Raw genomic sequence first — 17,233 nt, forward strand, 5'->3', positions numbered from 1 at the left:
CGCACGAATGTTTTTATCACATGGACTAGTCATGTGACCAAATTTACCGAACGTTTACGTTACACGTTACGTTCTCATTTGAAATGTTACCAGTTGGCAGTTACCAAACTTTTCAAAAAAAAAAAAGATCACAGTTTTTTTTTAAATTTCTATTACATATTTTTCAATCTTACAACTCAAATTAAATTTTTCAATTTTAAATAGGATATTTTTCTGATTTCCTCAATCCTCAATAAAATAAAATTACCTGCCTATTCACTTTCATTTTTATTCGACCACCAATAAAGATTTATGAGAAATTGAGAATTGAGAACTTACTGTCCCCAGTCGAAGTCTTTTGAAATTAAAAGCAATATTCTATTCATGCAGACATTTCCCCTCGTATTTTTAAATTTGAATTCAATAAATTACTATTGAAAATGTTTATTAATCAATTGAATGGAATTCTACTCGAAATGAATCTGAAATTGGAAAATTAATATTCAACATTCAGCTTTTACGATAGAATATGTTTCAAAGTAGGTAGGTAACGTCTAGTTTAAACTTGAATCTGCATAGAAACATGCATTTCATGCACACAATTGCAAACAATCAAGATTTTATCGCGAATGTGTTTCTCTTTTTCATTCACTTCATTTTCCAATCAACTTGCGATTAGTTTCTGTTCACCAAGTGCACGATTTTTATCACCTTACAAAAAAAAAAAATCACCGTTATTTTGAAAATACTCGAATTAATATGAGCAGTGATAGGTTTATGGTGAATCGTAGAAATTTACAAATTGATGAATCGAATTACTGGTTACACAATCATAATAGTTCAACATTAATTAATGATTATTTCGAGAGAACTCCGGTAACAAAACAAGTTCGTAACATATTTATCACTCACCTACTTATTTATGCATGTACTTACTCATTTGGATACATTGTCAACTTAATCCATTCTCGCAGGATATTCATTATACTGGAAAACTACACTACTTGAAGTCTCTAAGACAGATACTAAATATCAATGAGAATCGTCCGTTACTACCGTTTAATTCTAGTGGTTGTAATTCTCAAAATGAAGAAATAAAGAGCCACTGGCCAGTCAATCCACGTACCAAGCCTATGGTAAAACCACAAAAGGCAGTTCTCGATTTACCTGGTATTAAAAATAATATACGTGAGTAAATTTGATGAAATTCAAGTTCAAAAAACCAAATATTTGAATGCTCAGTTGCTACTGAATTTTTATGTCATCTTTTAGAATACAATGTTGTGCACTGGAGTTCTAATGATTACATCGTTGCAGCTTTGAGACAGAATATTTATTTATGGCACGTTCCTACTTCAATTATAGCTCATAATTTATCCAATATTTGTCCCATTAGCGCGTTACGATTGGATAGGTTAGGCAATCGAATGGCATATGCACAGAAAACAATACTTTTTGGAAAACTAATCGTAAGACAATTTTCTTAAATCGCTTTGCCTATTCTTATGGATAAAGTTGCCTCAATTTTAATATAAATAATTTTTCAGATGTGGGATGTAAAAAAAGCCAAAGAAGTCTGTTCCATAAGAGGTCCCTGTGATCATGAATGTTTCATATCATGCATTGATTGGCACCACAGCAATGCCTATCTAGTCATGTGAGTTAATTTCACTTATGAAAAAGTTGCCCACCTGTACCTACATACTAAGCAGTGTTTAATTTACACATTTTACATTCATCTAGATCTTGTAAAATGGGAAACTTAGCATTGCTGACCCCTGATTTGAAAATAATTACTCTGCGAAAAAAAGCGCACGGATTATACGCTATTATTCGAGTGAAATTTTCTCCACATGGTAATTACTTAGCATCAAGCGGTGAAGATGCAAAAATCAATATATGGACAGTGCCACAGCTACAAATTATTCATCAACATTGCGAAGTGTACATGAGTCGAGTAAACTAGTTCAAATATTAAATACGAGTACATAGAATACGAATTTCCATAAATTTAAAAAAATGTAAATTTCTTTCAGGGAATATCCTGGCATCCTTGGAGATCATCTTATTTATGTTACGGTACTTTTGGGGGTAAAATTGCTTTAATGAATACATCGCTAGGAAAAAATCTTTACGAATCTGAGGATCATAATACCATCATTTACGATTTATCATTCAACAGAACCACCGCTGAGCTGGTCACTAGTCATGCTGTGATAGAATCTTATCATAGTGAGTCTCCTCAGTGTTATTACACGAGTAATTGATCTTCAATAATTATATAAAATAATTAATAATCAATTTACGATTTTTAGATTATCGTTATACTTCTCAAATTAATGTATTAGCGCGAATTAATCGAACTGTAGACAGATTTATTGGTCATACGGGGAGAATATTGTACTTGGAATGGAGCCCAGACGATACAACTTTAGGTAAGAAGAGAAAATAACAATATTAAATATTCATTAGAAAATTGAGGTAGGTAATTAAAAATATCTGTGTGTGTAAAAATTAGCCAGTGCTGGTACCGATGAAACGATTTATTTGTGGAAGTTCATGGAAAACGCAACAAAGCAACTAAAACATAAAAAATTAGATTTTTTTAATTTCGATGTACTGATTTGATATCTTAAATTAAGCTTAAAGCATTTATATGAAACACGAATGTAAATTTATACCTAGTCCCTTTTAATATTATTATTTTTTTTATACCAGATTATGTTGCCTGTGATTATTATTTTTAATGTTTGAATTTTCAAAGTTGTTTTAAAAATATTTTATTACAAATGTCTCTCAATTGAAAAATATTTTAATTTTTTTTTTTATACCAGATTATGTTGTCTGTGATTATCATTTTATATGTTTGAACTTTCAATAGTTGTTTTAAAAATAATTTATTACAAATGTTCTCTCAATTAAAGAATATCATTTTTTATTCTCTCCATTAACACGATTTACCGGACTTCATCAACCATCTCGCTCATTTCAACGATAAGCGATCCCGTACATATCAAAATACTCTTCATTCTCTTCACATTCAGTGGCTGTTGTTCAAATAATTTTTCGATAAAATCAACCGTTGATGACTTCGATCACCTGAGAATTAAAAAAACCAAAGCTGCATTAAAATACGATCGAATTGTAGCAAAAAGTGCATTAGGCTAATTAAGTAGGTATCATACTTACGATATACGTTTGAACGAGTGATTCAAAGAAGGCTTATAACTCTGCAATTTGATGTAGTTCTCTAAAAGCGTCCTCCAGTACCAGGTGACATTAGACATTTTCAAATGATCTCTCACGAATTGATAACCATTATTAGCGATTTTTTCAGCCAAGTCATCGTGTTTCACGAAGAACTCCAGAATATTTCTACATAAAAGAAAAAATTAGAAAAATACAAAAAACATAATGCCAACAATTAGTAAAACTCACTTTATGTCTTTTCTATTGTAATCGCTTTTGATAGGTACATAATGAACCCATGGTTTCATCAAAGGGTAAAAATACTCGATCCATTCATTTCCAACATGGAATACCAAAGATTTACAAAGAAATAAATGTTTGAAACGAAAACTAGCGGCGACTCCTCGAAAATTGAATAAATACTTGAATCGGCAATGTTCTTCGAAGGACACTTCATCTGCCGGTTGCGCATTCAAAGTATCCTATTAGTAAAAAAATTCCGGATTAGGAGAATCAAACGTGACTTGGAGAATAAACAGCATGATAAACTAGGCTCACTTTTTCAGATTTCCACGCCTGGTTTTTAGTATAGGCAGCATCAGCCAAGTTGGGGAATTCTCTGGAGAGTAGAATCAACTCATCCCTCTCACTGCTGGTTCGCGAACCTCTAAAAAAAGCTCTTGTAATTTTTTTCTCCCAAGGCCATTTTTTCATTTCTTGAATCAATGATTTTCGTGCCTTATCCCATCGACCGATTCCGGTAGGATGTAATTTTATCGCAGGTCCACCGCACCAAAAGCTCCACGCAGGGTACATAATATCGACATATTCTGTGGTCTGAAAATGAAAGAATTTTTGATATAAAAGTATTAAATCTTAAGCTGTAAAATCGTTTGTAAATATGCTTACTTTGCTGAAAGAAAAAATGGGTAAGGCTGTGGAAAAAGATTCATAACTTTGAGGATAATCTCTAGTATTAACAACGATTTCAAAATCAGTCAAGTTCGTCAGCTTCAGTAAAAAATGTTCAACTCCTTCGCAACGAGAGGGAAACATACATTCTTTACTTCGGTATAAAGAATGATTAACGAGTTGGTACACAGTGCCACTGAAATAAATAAAAACGCTGGGTTATTACATCGAACTATTTTAGGATCAATTAAAATGATGATAGAACGTACTACGAAGATGCAGATTTCAAAAGCTTCGATGAAATTTTATTCCTGTTGAAAGGTTTCAAGTCTTTTTTGATTATCTGTTCGAAAGACTTTTGAACATTCACCGGCGTCTCATTGTACTTCTGCTGGCTTTTCAATATCTCATCGAGAAGATTACTATCGAATTCTGCGAATTAAATTCAGAATTAGTACGTCAAAAGTGTTAATATCGAAGAGAGAAAAAAGGAACTTACGTGACCAAACGTTGTGAATTTCTTCTTCGAATTTCAACTCGTCGATATAGCTGTTTTCATCATTTATAGAACACGTGGTTGAATGAATGAAAAAAAGAAATGAAATAAAACAAAAGTAATGAACTGTTCTCATTTTAGAATTTCCATTTCAACTTTCTTATGTTTCTGATTCAAAATTTTACCGGTGTTTTTCAGCGCTTTTTAAGTTTGCTTCGAACTTTCAAACTTTGATAAGAAATTTTGTTTAAAATTTTGTTTTGATTCGCTTCCAGTGTTGCAGAATTTCAGAAACCAAAATTTACCAATTCATAATTCGGATTTCGGACGAAGATCTGTGTTTCGTTTTGCACTTTCCAATGAATTTTGAATGAATTTCAGAAAACTACTACTAAAATTTTCGTTCCATTCTTTTCAAAAAAGTAAATATTTTCAGATCAAGATGCAGTTATGACTCATTATTTACTTCATGCAATGAAACATTCGATATATCAATGCCTAGGTATGCCGAAGTACTGAAAATTGAATGACTCATTCAAACTTTAATTCTTATTTATCTAATACAGAAATCTTGCTTTCGGAGATCGACACAAACAATATAAATTTTCAACAACAGAAAAAATAACACTTTTTTATATTTATGAGAACGCTATGAATTCTGTCAATGCTCAGGATCTGTATTTATGTAGTGCTGGAGATAAATACTATTAAGTTCGTTCAATTTATCTTGTATTTCGCAAGAATTTTTCTCCAAAAGTTGTAGTGCATCGGTGTAACGGTCCATAATGATGCGAAATTTGGTCAACTGTGAACAATAGTACAGATAGATTGAATAAAACCTGTCAAGAGTATACAATTGTTACAGCCATAGTAACAGATAGACGAGTATAAAATGATCGTACCGGACTGTGAGTTTTCTCAAACAAATTCAACTCCGAATTGATTTTATTGACGGTTTTTTTCACGGTTTCTGTGATCTTCTGTAATTCTATTTCAGTAGCTTCGATTGTAATGGGACTTCTACAAAATTAAACAAAGTAATTATGGAGTTCAATACGTTTGAAAGTTCGAAAAATTGCGCAATATTACTCTTCGTATTCGCCTTGCTCCGAATTATCAGACGGTAACTCCATATCATTCAGGCTGATGATTTCTTTTTCCAATTCATCTTGTAGTTTTGATAACGAATTCACATAGTCTTGTAACGAGTTTTGTTCAACTTGCAAAGGAAGCAACGAGTTACTGACTCCTCTAAGCTAATAATCAATAAACAAAATGAATTATTCAATATGTATGGGAACCGAGGAAATGAAAATATTTCACCATTACCATTTCGGCGTCTTCTGACAAGTTGGTTTGCAATGACTGAATTTCACTTGCTTTGGCTTTGATACTTCTTTCCACCGCGTTCAATTCCTGAAGCCACTTGTTATACATTTTGGAGAAATCTTCGGTAGAAGCACCTTTCATTGAATTACTTTCAATGGTTGTCATCGTGAATACTGCGAATTTATTATGTATCAAATTAATAATTCAAGAGGAACGATTTCTTTTTCTCAGCACGAATATTACTTCTTGGAACTTTTCAAATGAAGAATCGTTATCAGCTCTCTTGTTTACAAAGATGAAAAATTGAGCCGCATAGTCAAGTAATGAATCGAATTGATGAAAAATTTTTAAAAAGAACAGAAAAAATTATGAAATAACAGTGACTGAAAGTTTGAAAGAACTATATAACTCTACAGATCGAAAAAATGAAAAAATCCATAAGGAACTGAACGTATTTTTCATTTTTTAGCATCCCAAAAAATAACCTCATCGGCACATCGGCCTGCGAGCTGACAAAATAAGGTCTGGTGCTAATCGAGTGTTGCTGTATTCACAACTGTCATTCGGTCATTTTGAGAATCTCAAAGTTCATTCAGTTCGTTCATTCGTTTTGAATGGTAACTTGAAGGTGAATGAATTGAAAGCAGAGAACGATTTTTCCCTTCATTTTTAAAGCGTTTTTTTTTTTGTAAAGGTGAAAATTAATTACTCTTATTTGAACATTGGAGGTTCTGTGAATGGTAAAAAAAGCTGTTTGCTGTTGTATGAAAACTGTTGAAATTGGAATAAAAATTGACGAAGATATTTGAAATGTAAAAACGACGTGAATTTGTGCACAGAGTTCGAAAATTAATGGCCTTTCTTATATAATAAGTTTGAAATCACTTTGTACGTATAGAATTTGCGAGTGTGCAGTTTTTTACTGCATAGTTGCATTTTTTGAATTTAGAAATCGTTAAAGAGTCTAAGGTTCGAATTTGTTATAGAAACTCAACGTGTGTTGATTAGTTAAGATTAATTTAAAATGTTGGAAACTTTTGTTAGTTGAATTCGTTTATTTGCGCATCAGACGCCAGTAATTGTTTCTGATAAAGAGAACTGAGAAATGGAGGTAAGTTTCGCTCTGCGACGGATAAGCTTTTATCTGAAATAATCACTATCTTTGCATGAAAAAGTTTGCGGTGTTTTCAATTCCAAATGTTTTTTCTAGTCTGTTGATATGGAGATTTCGTCTGCTACTGAAGAGGAAGACGACGATGATGAAGAAGAGCTCGATAAACTGCTGAATTCTTTAACTGGCATGGAGAAATGCTTAGTTCCTTTCGATGATGAATCCGGTGAGTATAATGATGAAAATACCGCGTTAAAATAGATTTATAGCTGGATTGCGTTTAGAAATGACACAATGAGCCCATCGGCACACATTTTTCACTGTAAAACCCTGCTGAAACCGTTCGGAAACTCGAGTCTGGGTGCGTTTCAAGTTGCAACGTCTTAGTTTACTCTTCGAGCGTTCCAAAATTTTTATTTTGAGCCATCGAGTGTGAAAAAAAACGCTGGACTGGGGACTCCGACGAAAACGGCACACCAGGATGTGTTTACGTTTTATAGCCATAAATTGCTTGAGAATGGAACGTGATCTGATAACATCCAATTTGACAACTTTTACTACTCGTCAACTCGGATCGAGCTGAAATTCGGCTCATTGAAAGAACATGTCACCCAGACCTCAAAACCAAATTTTCAGCACCCGAAGTTGAATTTTTGCTTTTTGGTGAAATTTTGAAATTGGAGGAATCAGTTTAAAAGTGTTTTTGTTTACAAGTTGAAAAATCTCAAATTTTCAAAAATTTTGAAATCGCTAATTTTTGCAACAAATTGTCCGAAATTTTGCATATTCCTATTCCTAAATCCGTCCCCCTCTTTCTCCCCCAAATCGATCGCCACAATTTTTGGACCGATCTGGAGCCTCCAGCGGAAGTCAGATTTTCTCCGAGCGATTTCAAATCGCTCCAGTTGAAAATTCTGTTTCTAATTCGACGTTTTTTCTTTAATAGATGACGTAGCAGTTATTGAACCTGAAAAGGGAAACGAAGCCAATAATAACCACATTGCAGGAGGCAATCAGACTCGGACTCTCATGAAAACAAAAGACGGCTCCAAGCAATGTAATAGTATTGAAATCCGCGACGTTAATTCGATCATAGCGGTATCACCAGTCGGTTCGAATGCTTCTACACTTTCAAGGGAATCCACTCCTCGAAGACACTGCCAAACAGACTGCGATAATGGTGCTCGAAGTCCAATTCCTCAAATTACTATCACTCAACTTTCAGATAAAGATTCGGATAACGATGTTATTCTGGATAGTATTAACGAACGTCATAAAAATTTAGAGACTGGATCTGGTTCAGATCATTCCGATATTTGCTTCTTGGGCGTTGGACGTGCCACAGTTGATGATTCGAAGATATCAAAACAAACCTCTACGTTGCCGGATAATGGTGAGCTCAATTCAAAAAGTAGCGATTCCGGCGTCATGATTTGTTCACCTATAAATACTGCTACCGAACATAATGCCATAACTCCGGTGCAAACTCAGCCTCAAGATAGTGAAAAAGCGTCACCACCTAAAGATGATGATTCCGATTCAGATTGTCTTATAGTTGAGCATATTGCTGCATCGGATCATCGACTTAACGGGTTAATCGATTTGACTAAACCAGAAAATGAAGAAAATGGACTGCCTTTGGAGAATCGTACTGAGGAATCATTGCTGAAAGAGATATCGCAAATACGTGAAGCGTTGATGAAGCATGCGACCAAAAAGCATAAAAAGAATAAAAAACATAAACATCATAAATCTCATTCCAGTTCGAAGAAGAAGAAGAAAAGAGCTAAAAGTCGAACAAAATCACGATCACCTAGTTTGGAGAAAGTTTCTGATAACGAGGAAGAAATTCCAGACGAACCTCGAGTTATAATGTTGACAGAAAGTGGCAGGTTGAGTGTAGAAATTTCAAACCTGCGATCAAAGTGGGACTCAAGCGGATCGGACGATTCTTCAAAAACTACTCGATCCAAAAGGAAAAAGAGTGTCGATACCGAAGCTACCAAATCAAATGATAAAGAGACAGCTGGGACTGCCAAAACTTCAGAATCGACAGAAAAGGAGATCGTCAACTCGACTGCTACCGCTATGTGTACGGAAATGCAAAATGGTGATTCTTCTACCACTCAATGCACAGAAAAAGTGAATACCGATTCTTTACCAGATACTCAACCTGAAGGAGTAAAGAATGCTGATCCCACTCAAACGACTGAATCAAAAAAGAAAGAGAACACCGCAAGCAACCGTAGTATAGAACCCACCGTCACAGAAAATGTATCCGAAAAAAACAAATCCAAAACGCAAGAATCGCCCAAAGTGACTGAACCAGCAGATAAAGCAGAATCAGATGACAGTCCATTGTGGAATTCCGATAGTGAAAACATTCCAGATTTTAGTCAAAAGTCCAACACTACCGGAACTAATTTCAATGACAACTCAACCCCACCCAGACCTGATTTTAACGACAACTCGAGAGTAACTGTGCTGACATTTGGTATAAACAAAGATTCATCCAAAAATTCATCGTCATCTGTCGACTCGAATCCGTTACGAAGAAAATTATCTTACAAACCTGATAAAAATGATAATGCTAAAAAACCACCCCACAAGAAAATATTTTGCGAATCTGGCAAAGAAATGAAAAGTAATTTTAGAAGAAGAGGTACACCGAAAAGCTATCGAGGTCGTGGTTCTAAAAAGGAATCGTACCCTCCACCTAGCGATATCGGCAGCCGTCTGTTCAGAAAATCGGATGTTTCAGATTCTGAGCCTGAAAAACGTCCGCCAAGTGTACCTTCTGCCAGTAAATCAAAAAGCCATCGAGGTCGTGGTTCTAAAACGGTATCGTACCCTCCACCTAGCGATATCGGCAGCCGTCTGTTCAGAAAATCGGATGTTTCGGATTCTGAGCCTGAAAAACGTCAGCCAAGTGCACCTCCTGCCAGTAAACCAAAAAGCCATCGAGTTCGTGGTTCTAAAAAGGAATCGATTGCTCCACCTAGCGATATCGGTAGCTACCTCTTTGGAAAATCGGATGGTTCTGAGTCTGAGCTTGAGAAACGTCAGCCAATTGCACCTTCTGCCGATCGATTCGACAGATTTATGTCAGATTCAGATTCAGAAATGCCGAACAATTCGCCGATAAGATCCAAGAGTGTTGGTCGTTTTCAAGATGCTATCAACTGGAAAAGTGTACCCGAATCCAACTATGGCAGAGGTCGTTCGAGGAGCACCCTAGAATCACCACCACTGTATTTGTTTCCACCCGGTCATCCAATTCCGCCTCCTGCTCCAATTATACGAAGATCGTTGAGTAGATCTCCAAGTCGTTACCATAGCCCTATTCTTAGTTCCTATAGAAGTCCTTCATTTACCTATCGCAGTTCATCTCGTCATAGCAGCAAAGCTCGTTCGATAACACGCGAATCGTACTACAGACCATCTCTATCTAGATCACCTTCCCCTGGCAAACGTACTTTCCGAAGCAAATCTCGCTCTCATCGTAGCAAATCTCGTGCCTTGAGAAGCCCATCTCCTTCTCGTTCACATCGCGGTGGTTCTCGTCCCGTGAGAAGTCCACCTCGTTACAGTAGAAGCAGATCACGTGCTTACAGAAGTCCTTCTATGTCGCGTAGGAGTACATCTCGTACACGCAGGAGTAAATCGCGAACATACAGGAGCCCGTCGCGGTCACGTAGGAGTAAATCTAGAACATATAGAAGTCCATCTCGTTCACGAAGGAGTAAATCTCGCACCTACAGAAGCCCATCTCGATCTCGAAGTAAATCCCACAGACGAAGGAGTAAATCACGCCGAAATAGTTCAGCAAGCAGTTCTAATTCTACTAGATCACCTTCACTTATACGGTATGTAATCGTTGATTACGTATAATCTGCCTTCGGTTTAATTTATTGTCATTTCATTTTACGTTTACGTTTTTTTTTCGAAGCCTCATTTTTCCATTTGTTTTGTTTTGTTTACCGTACTCGTAAACTCGTCTTACATGTCAGTTTTATGTGTTTGATTTTTCTTCGTGTATGTGTTACTTGATAATAAATCAATTCGTGTTGCGATGCTGTTTTTTTTACCGGGTTCGCTTGCTTGCAATTTTTTTCGCATCACAATTAGTATTTTTTCAATTGATACGTTTTATAATTAAATTTTTTTCCCACAGTGCTGCGAGAGCTTGCAGTCCATTGGAAGACATGAGACAGCAGTTGAGAAAGAATAACGAAGCGGCAGTTCAACAGGCTTTAGGTGGCCTACAAAAGGTTAGCTGCATAATTTCTTATTACATGCACAGATTAATTCATAATTTATATTTTGATACCGTTTACGCTGTGTTGGTTTTTTTTTGCGAGTGACGTGGTAAAATTGAAAATTCCTTTGCTTGTGTATTCTCAAGTAGGTAGTGTGTGTGTACGTATTTAAATAGAAAAACAGTTGTCGCAATGCCTTATTTTGAATAGATTCACTTAGGTACATGTGCTTTCATTTTCTACGATGCATGTTGCTATGCTTAGTTGAGCTTCACTTCTTTTGTAGTGTATAAATTATGAATTTATTCCAACTGTTGATTGATATATCGGATCTCAAAAAAGTTCGTCTAGTGAATTATAAGAATTTTCAAATCAGTGAGATCTCAAAATCGAACTTGAGAAAATCCTTGAAGAGGAGAGAGGTTTGAGGCTCGAAAATTTTAAAAAAAGTCATCGTCATATACCGACATATGTAGCTGTTGACCTCAAAACCAAAATCTACCTCCCCAGAGCCTTAGAGGGGAGCTTAGGGACCAAAAAGTATCAAAATATTGGTTTTCGAAGGCACTTTTTCGAACTCTGAAACTCGTCGACACCAAATTTCTAACCAAAAGTTTATTTCTTGATTTTTGGTTGAGATTCTCCGAACATTTGAACTATTGAACTCCTAAAAAAAGTGACATCTTTTGAATATTTCACATCTTAAAAAATTTTACACTCAAGGAAATTGAAGATCTCGAATAAAATTTAACATTCTCGTAAATTTAAAGTCCTGGAAAATTCTGGTGCCTGAAGAATTAAGTGTAAATTTCTAAAAAGAATTTGAGATTAGAACTGACAAACTTTGTTTTTTAGGTTATTCCATTCTATCATCAATCAATTAAAGTCACCTTTTACAACACGAACACTTTTATTATTCACGAAAAATTAAAATTACAAATACATTAAAATGAGACGCGTTTCGGTCGTCGTAGCGACCATTATCAATCACGAATGAGATGAAAACTGCGAGATACATTGTAGAAGATGTGTAGATGCGTTGAAAAATTATCTAAGGGAGGGAGGGGGGGCGATAACAAGAACAAGACGAAAATACGACGTAAATTATGACGGAGGTAGGCTGGGTAGGGGTTGATTTAAAATAGTCTGCTTCCTATTTTAAATCAACCCCTACCCAGCCTACCTCCGTCATAATTTACGTCGTATTTTCGTCTTGTTCTTGTTATCGCCCCCCCTCCCTCCCTTAGATAATTTTTCAACGCATCTACACATCTTCTACAATGTATCTCGCAGTTTTCATCTCATTCGTGATTGATAATGGTCGCTACGACGACCGAAACGCGTCTCATTTTAATGTATTTGTAATTTTAATTTTTCGTGAATAATAAAAGTGTTCGTGTTGTAAAAGGTGACTTTAATTGATTATAAAATGTGCGAAAAAGGAGAAAAACACTACATTCAAATATTCCATTCTAAAAAAAAAAAAAAAAAAAAAAAAAAAAAATGAAACCTTGAAAAATTAATTTAAAATGTGAAATTTTGAGATTTTTCTCAACGAAATTTTAAATCCTAATCAAAGGAGTATGATCCTAATAAGTTTGCAATTCTTTTTTAAAAAAAAATTGAGATTCTGAATTTGAAATCATGGAAGAACGCTACATTCTTGGAAAATTTAAAAATCTTGAAAAAATTAAAGAACCTCTTTTCAAAAGTTTGAAATTCACTTAAAAATTTGAGATGCTGAAAAAATTAACATTCTAATAACTTTGGTAAAAAAAACTTTAAAAATTTACCTTGAAACAGCTTTTTGAAATTTTTTTAATTTAAAAAATTCACCAAAAATCCAAAATTGAACTCGAGCTTCTGGAATTTTGGTTACAGGGATTTTTGGTCTCATGTTTAAGATCTAAAAATTTTTGGAGCATCTCAAACTTTTTCGAATATTTTCAGAATTTAAAATTTTTTAGAGTGTGATGAATTTTTTAAGATCGCAAAGTTATTAAAATGTTAATTTTTTTCAGCATCTCAATTTTTAAGTGTATTTCAAACTTTTGAAAAGAGGTTAATAATTCAAATTTCCTGGAGGATCTTCAATTTTTTCAAGATTTTAAATTTTCCAAGAATGTAGGGTTCTTCCATGATTTCAAATTCAGAATCTCAATTTTTTAAAAAAAGAATTGCAAACTTATTAGGATCATACTCTTTTGATTAGGATTTAGCATTGAGGTCTTGAAAAATTCATCACAGTTTGAAAAATTTTAAATTCTGAAAATGTTCGAAAAAATTTGAGATGCTCCAAAAATTTTTAGATCTTAAACATGAGACCAAAAATCCCTGTAACCAAAATTCCAGAAACTTGAGTTTCAGTTTTGGATTTTTGGTGAATTTTTTAAATTAAAAAAATTTCAAAAAGATGTTTCAAGGTAAATTTTAAAAGTTTTTTTATGAAATGTAAATTTTTTGAGCCAAGTGAACCAGGTAGTACGAATGATTCCTTCAATTCGAGTCCAACACATCCACAATTACTATGTTTTGGGCCATTCTGGAGCCTCCAGCGATTTTCCAATTTTCTCTAGGAACTTCGAATCACTGTGAATTAACCGAAAATTAACTATGGCCCCTTTAAGTTTGATGGATGCTTATTGGTCATTCTCTCGACTGTTTTAGTTAGTTACCGCAAAATTTCAAGAGTGTGAGTTCGAAAATGAATTTTTGAGCAATATTTTTTTTGTAAATTCCAAAAACTGAAATGAAAAAAGAAGTTCAACCAGCAGTTTTTTCGACAAAATATCGTCTGGTTTTGAAGTTCCAAATCACGAATATGTCTTTGGTTTTTTAATTGAACCTCTACCGTGCCCTCCCCCTAATGCCTTCATAAGATCTTATATGTATATTTGCGTTTAGCTCTTTGAAAAACATATGTACAATTCGATAGAACTCCTTCAAGATGTTCAATATTTTCGTCCATATTTTGAACAGATGTTGCGGTAGGTATTTCTATCATGTTTTGCCCAACTTTGAAACCATCTGACGCTAAAAGCACAGAAACTGTTTTATTTACCTACTCTGCAGGAGATCTGGAGAATCGATCTCCCAAATGGGTAGTAGGTACTGTGTGATTTTACTTGGAAATGGGAATATTTATCAAAAGTGAACAAACTACCTATACTTGAAGGGAATTTTCATTTTACCACATCATTTTCCCTGCCTATTGCGCTTTGTAAATAACCCTGGAAAGGTTTAGCATGCTGTATTTTTACGAATTATTCATTCGTGTTCTAGTCTACGAAAGGAAGAGCTAATTTGAAAGCATGCAAAGCACGAGTAATCGACGATTTAGATTTAACGGTAATATTGCTTTATCTTCTCTAACGGAAAATCGGTTTAAATATTCTATTCCTTCAAACGAAACTCTGAAATTTTTATTTTTAGACATCATCGCCATCGCCTGAAATGTGTACTCGTATACCTACAGAGATAAGGAACGCACGGGTAATTGGTTCTTATTTAAATTATACTCTTTCTTTTTGAAACTGCTAGTCTGAATGTTGGGTTGCAAGAACTGATTAATTTTTTACACTTAATTCTGTGTATTCTTCGCTTTTTTAATTTACTTCGTTCGAATTTTGAACATAATACGTACTAAACAGCGTCTACAAATTTGATTTTATAGATGGCTTATTCTGCTACTATTACTCAAGCTACGCCAATGCATTCGAATAATGCAATTGACTCGAGTCGAAATCATCGCATTGTACATAATCTTCCCTTAACCGGATTTAGGGTAAATGAATATTAATGAGGTGATCTGTACTCTGTAGTATGGTCAATAGTTGAACATTGACCATATGGTGTTGGTTAAGATAAAAAATTTCAGACGTATTTGTATTTGAATAAGTTGGATTTTATCTACAACAGGAAACTCCTCTCGTCTGTCTAAATCTACGTAAAATATTTGAAATCACGTTATCTTATTTAGACTACCTACCGCATAAGTAGATAACATTTGTTTTCCTTGGAGCTTATGCTTAATGTATTGATGAAATGTATTGTTTTTCGAGTTGTGGCATTTTAAAAATATTACCAGATATTATTTATGTTGATATTGCTCGCTTCATCCAAGTTTTTCTGTAGAATGCTCGTACTCGTTGTTAAATTAGACAGAAAAAAGGAATAATGGAAAAAAATTAATTAATAAATTTGAAAAAAAAAATAACAAGCCTCCCTCGTAAAAGTTACATTTAGATGCTTTGATTTTGTTTATTTTTAAATGAATGACTTTTACGTTAGTTTATCTTGAGTGTGTACTGTATTATTTCTTACTTCCAACGACAGCGCGTATTTTTCTCACTTGAATAATTTTTTTTCGATATTTATTTCAGCCTCAACCTCAGCCTCTGCCTCAAACCCAACCTATTCGAATGCAGCATCCGAGTTATATGCCAATGACATATCCAATGGTACACAACCCAGGCATGATGAATCAAATGCCCCTGCCACGAATTAGTCATGTGTTTAGTCGAGCAACAGGACCTCCAGAACGGCCGCTAGGGCCTCCGGATAGACCATTGGGTCCACCGGATAGACCACTGGGGCCTCCGGATAGACCATTGGGTCCACCGGATAGACCACTGGGTCCACCGGATAGACCACTGGGGCCTCCGGACGGACCACTAGAGTCACCGGGCGAATCTTTTGGACTTGGACCACCAGACGGACCTCTTGGACCACCGGATAGACCGCTTGGATTATCGAACCGAACTCTAGGACCACCGGATAGACCGCTTGGATTATCAAACCGGACTCTAGGACCACCGGAGAGACCGTTAGGTCCTCCGGAAGGACCGCCAGGTCCGCCGGGAAGACGACTGGCATCGCCGGAGTGTTATATGCCGTTGCATTTCTATCTTAATCCTCCCTACATGTAAGGTCCTGGGCCAAGTTACGATGTATTCGAACAGTCGTGTAGTCAGGATTAACTCGAGTGAGAGAAAAATCAAGATTTTTAGTGCAATTTAACGACTTTTTCAAAAAAAAATCATTTCATGTTGAAAATGACGATGAAATTGTGCTCGAGCGAAGCGAAAGCAAAAATTTGTCTAAAAAATTATCGACTCTACGAGACTTATTTTTGTTTCATGACAAATTTTCCGATCCGCAAAGGGTAGAAGACTGCCTGTTGTGCTCCCCTGGCTACACCACTGTTTCCGAATTAAAATTTATATTGTGCGATTTAACAATATACCTAATTGACTGGTCGCGTTGGGTATTAAAAAAAAATTTTTGTCCTTACAGAAATAGATATGATATCTAAAGATGTTCAAAAACCTCCCAAAGCGAATACCCCCCCGGCCCGCCCACGTTTGTGATATGTCTCCAGTCATTGCCATAATAATTTTATAGGTAAGGTACTCGGGATTGAGTATATGTTGTTAACCCTTTTTTTAGTTTATATTTTTTAAAGTTTTCGGTGTTTCGTTTTTTAATTTTTATTTTTATGTAATTAAATCAAATTACTTTCTATATATTGAACGATGCGCATTTATATACGTTTGAAGGTGTTTTTAGACTATCATTTTTTTTTTTTTTTATATATGTTACGAGTTAACTGGTTTGAAAAACTGTGATCTCCCCAATGTTGTTCTAGATTTTACATATTCTTTGGGATCCGCGTGAGTAAAATAAGATGTAAGGGTTTTGTTCCAATAAAGCTACAGTGTGTTTTTTTTTGTTTATTTCTGATAGAAATTCTATTTCTTCATGAGCTCGTCCTCGTTGTCGTATTGAAAAGTAATTATAATTAGGCAAATGGACCAGATTCGATTACCTGAACGATAGCTAATTGAATCGAAGCCAAGTATTTTGTCAGTCATATTTTGCAACATTTCGTTCGTCAATCGTTTCTTTATAAAATTCCTTACGTACGTTCAACTCATACCTACAAAAATTATTACTCGA

General features: G+C 34.9%; 4 protein-coding genes across 9 annotated transcripts; 2 read left to right on the top strand and 2 right to left on the bottom strand.

The window, feature by feature from the left end:
• The first annotated feature begins 511 nt into the window (after positions 1–511).
• LOC135842791 (protein cortex-like) lies at positions 512–2,698 on the top strand. The gene is made up of 8 exons (XM_065360428.1): positions 512–867; positions 954–1,167; positions 1,252–1,448; positions 1,527–1,636; positions 1,723–1,936; positions 2,016–2,211; positions 2,295–2,414; positions 2,498–2,698. The coding sequence occupies exons 1-8, from the start codon at positions 739–741 to the stop codon at positions 2,605–2,607; spliced, it is 1,290 nt and encodes a 429-aa protein (XP_065216500.1). The 5' UTR covers positions 512–738; the 3' UTR covers positions 2,608–2,698.
• Positions 2,505–4,974, bottom strand: LOC135842792 (O-glucosyltransferase rumi homolog). Its single transcript, XM_065360429.1, has 7 exons — positions 4,580–4,974; positions 4,350–4,512; positions 4,078–4,276; positions 3,727–4,005; positions 3,418–3,650; positions 3,169–3,354; positions 2,505–3,078 (listed from the first exon to the last, which is right to left on the bottom strand). Exons 1-7 carry the CDS (start codon positions 4,710–4,712, stop codon positions 3,075–3,077), a joined length of 1,197 nt encoding a protein of 398 aa, XP_065216501.1. The 5' UTR covers positions 4,713–4,974; the 3' UTR covers positions 2,505–3,074.
• A 129-nt stretch (positions 4,975–5,103) lies between these two features.
• Positions 5,104–6,398, bottom strand: LOC135842796 (uncharacterized). Of its 2 annotated transcripts, XM_065360434.1 has the most exons (5): positions 6,149–6,398; positions 5,906–6,078; positions 5,666–5,832; positions 5,479–5,596; positions 5,104–5,381 (listed from the first exon to the last, which is right to left on the bottom strand). In XM_065360434.1, exons 2-5 carry the CDS (start codon positions 6,068–6,070, stop codon positions 5,238–5,240), a joined length of 594 nt encoding a protein of 197 aa, XP_065216506.1. In that variant the 5' UTR covers positions 6,071–6,078; positions 6,149–6,398; the 3' UTR covers positions 5,104–5,237. The 2 variants fall into 2 exon arrangements, with proteins under 2 accessions (XP_065216506.1, XP_065216505.1); XM_065360433.1 differs by having other exon boundaries at positions 5,906–6,397.
• Positions 6,399–6,627: 229 nt separating this feature from the next.
• LOC135842785 (serine/arginine repetitive matrix protein 2-like) lies at positions 6,628–17,010 on the top strand. 5 transcript variants are annotated; one of them, XM_065360416.1, is made up of 10 exons: positions 6,628–6,874; positions 6,950–7,016; positions 7,116–7,242; positions 7,963–10,882; positions 11,191–11,287; positions 14,558–14,623; positions 14,708–14,767; positions 14,949–15,059; positions 15,658–16,199; positions 16,571–17,010. In XM_065360416.1, the coding sequence occupies exons 2-10, from the start codon at positions 7,011–7,013 to the stop codon at positions 16,587–16,589; spliced, it is 3,948 nt and encodes a 1,315-aa protein (XP_065216488.1). In that variant the 5' UTR covers positions 6,628–6,874; positions 6,950–7,010; the 3' UTR covers positions 16,590–17,010. The 5 variants fall into 5 exon arrangements, with proteins under 5 accessions (XP_065216488.1, XP_065216490.1, XP_065216489.1 ...); XM_065360417.1 differs by lacking the exon at positions 14,949–15,059 and having other exon boundaries at positions 6,629–7,016; XM_065360418.1 differs by lacking the exons at positions 14,558–14,623; positions 14,708–14,767 and having other exon boundaries at positions 6,628–7,016.
• The last annotated feature ends 223 nt before the right edge of the window (positions 17,011–17,233 follow it).

The sequence above is a fragment of the Planococcus citri genome, chromosome 4 (assembly GCF_950023065.1).
Source record: "Planococcus citri chromosome 4, ihPlaCitr1.1, whole genome shotgun sequence".
NCBI lineage: Eukaryota > Metazoa > Arthropoda > Insecta > Hemiptera > Pseudococcidae > Planococcus > Planococcus citri.

Bases quoted from the DNA above. Each gene is read 5' to 3' on its own strand.
- LOC135842791 (XM_065360428.1), top strand. From the start codon at position 739: ATGAGCAGTGATAGGTTTATGGTGAATCGTAGAAATTTACAAATTGAT. The intron at 1,637-1,722 runs GTGAGTTAATTT...ACATTCATCTAG, and splicing joins AGCAATGCCTATCTAGTCAT to ATCTTGTAAAATGGGAAACT. The intron at 1,937-2,015 runs GTAAACTAGTTC...AATTTCTTTCAG, and splicing joins GCGAAGTGTACATGAGTCGA to GGAATATCCTGGCATCCTTG.
- LOC135842792 (XM_065360429.1), bottom strand. From the start codon at position 4,712: ATGAGAACAGTTCATTACTTTTGTTTTATTTCATTTCTTTTTTTCATT. The intron at 3,651-3,726 runs GTGAGCCTAGTT...TTTTACTAATAG, and splicing joins AGGCGTGGAAATCTGAAAAA to GATACTTTGAATGCGCAACC. The intron at 3,355-3,417 runs GTGAGTTTTACT...TCTTTTATGTAG, and splicing joins TACAATAGAAAAGACATAAA to AAATATTCTGGAGTTCTTCG.
- LOC135842796 (XM_065360434.1), bottom strand. From the start codon at position 6,070: ATGACAACCATTGAAAGTAATTCAATGAAAGGTGCTTCTACCGAAGAT. The intron at 5,833-5,905 runs GTAATGGTGAAA...ATTGATTATTAG, and splicing joins TGTCAGAAGACGCCGAAATG to CTTAGAGGAGTCAGTAACTC. The intron at 5,382-5,478 runs GTACGATCATTT...TATTGTTCACAG, and splicing joins TTGAGAAAACTCACAGTCCG to TTGACCAAATTTCGCATCAT.
- LOC135842785 (XM_065360416.1), top strand. The intron at 14,624-14,707 runs GTAATATTGCTT...TTTTATTTTTAG, and splicing joins TCGACGATTTAGATTTAACG to ACATCATCGCCATCGCCTGA. The intron at 14,768-14,948 runs GTAATTGGTTCT...TTGATTTTATAG, and splicing joins CAGAGATAAGGAACGCACGG to ATGGCTTATTCTGCTACTAT.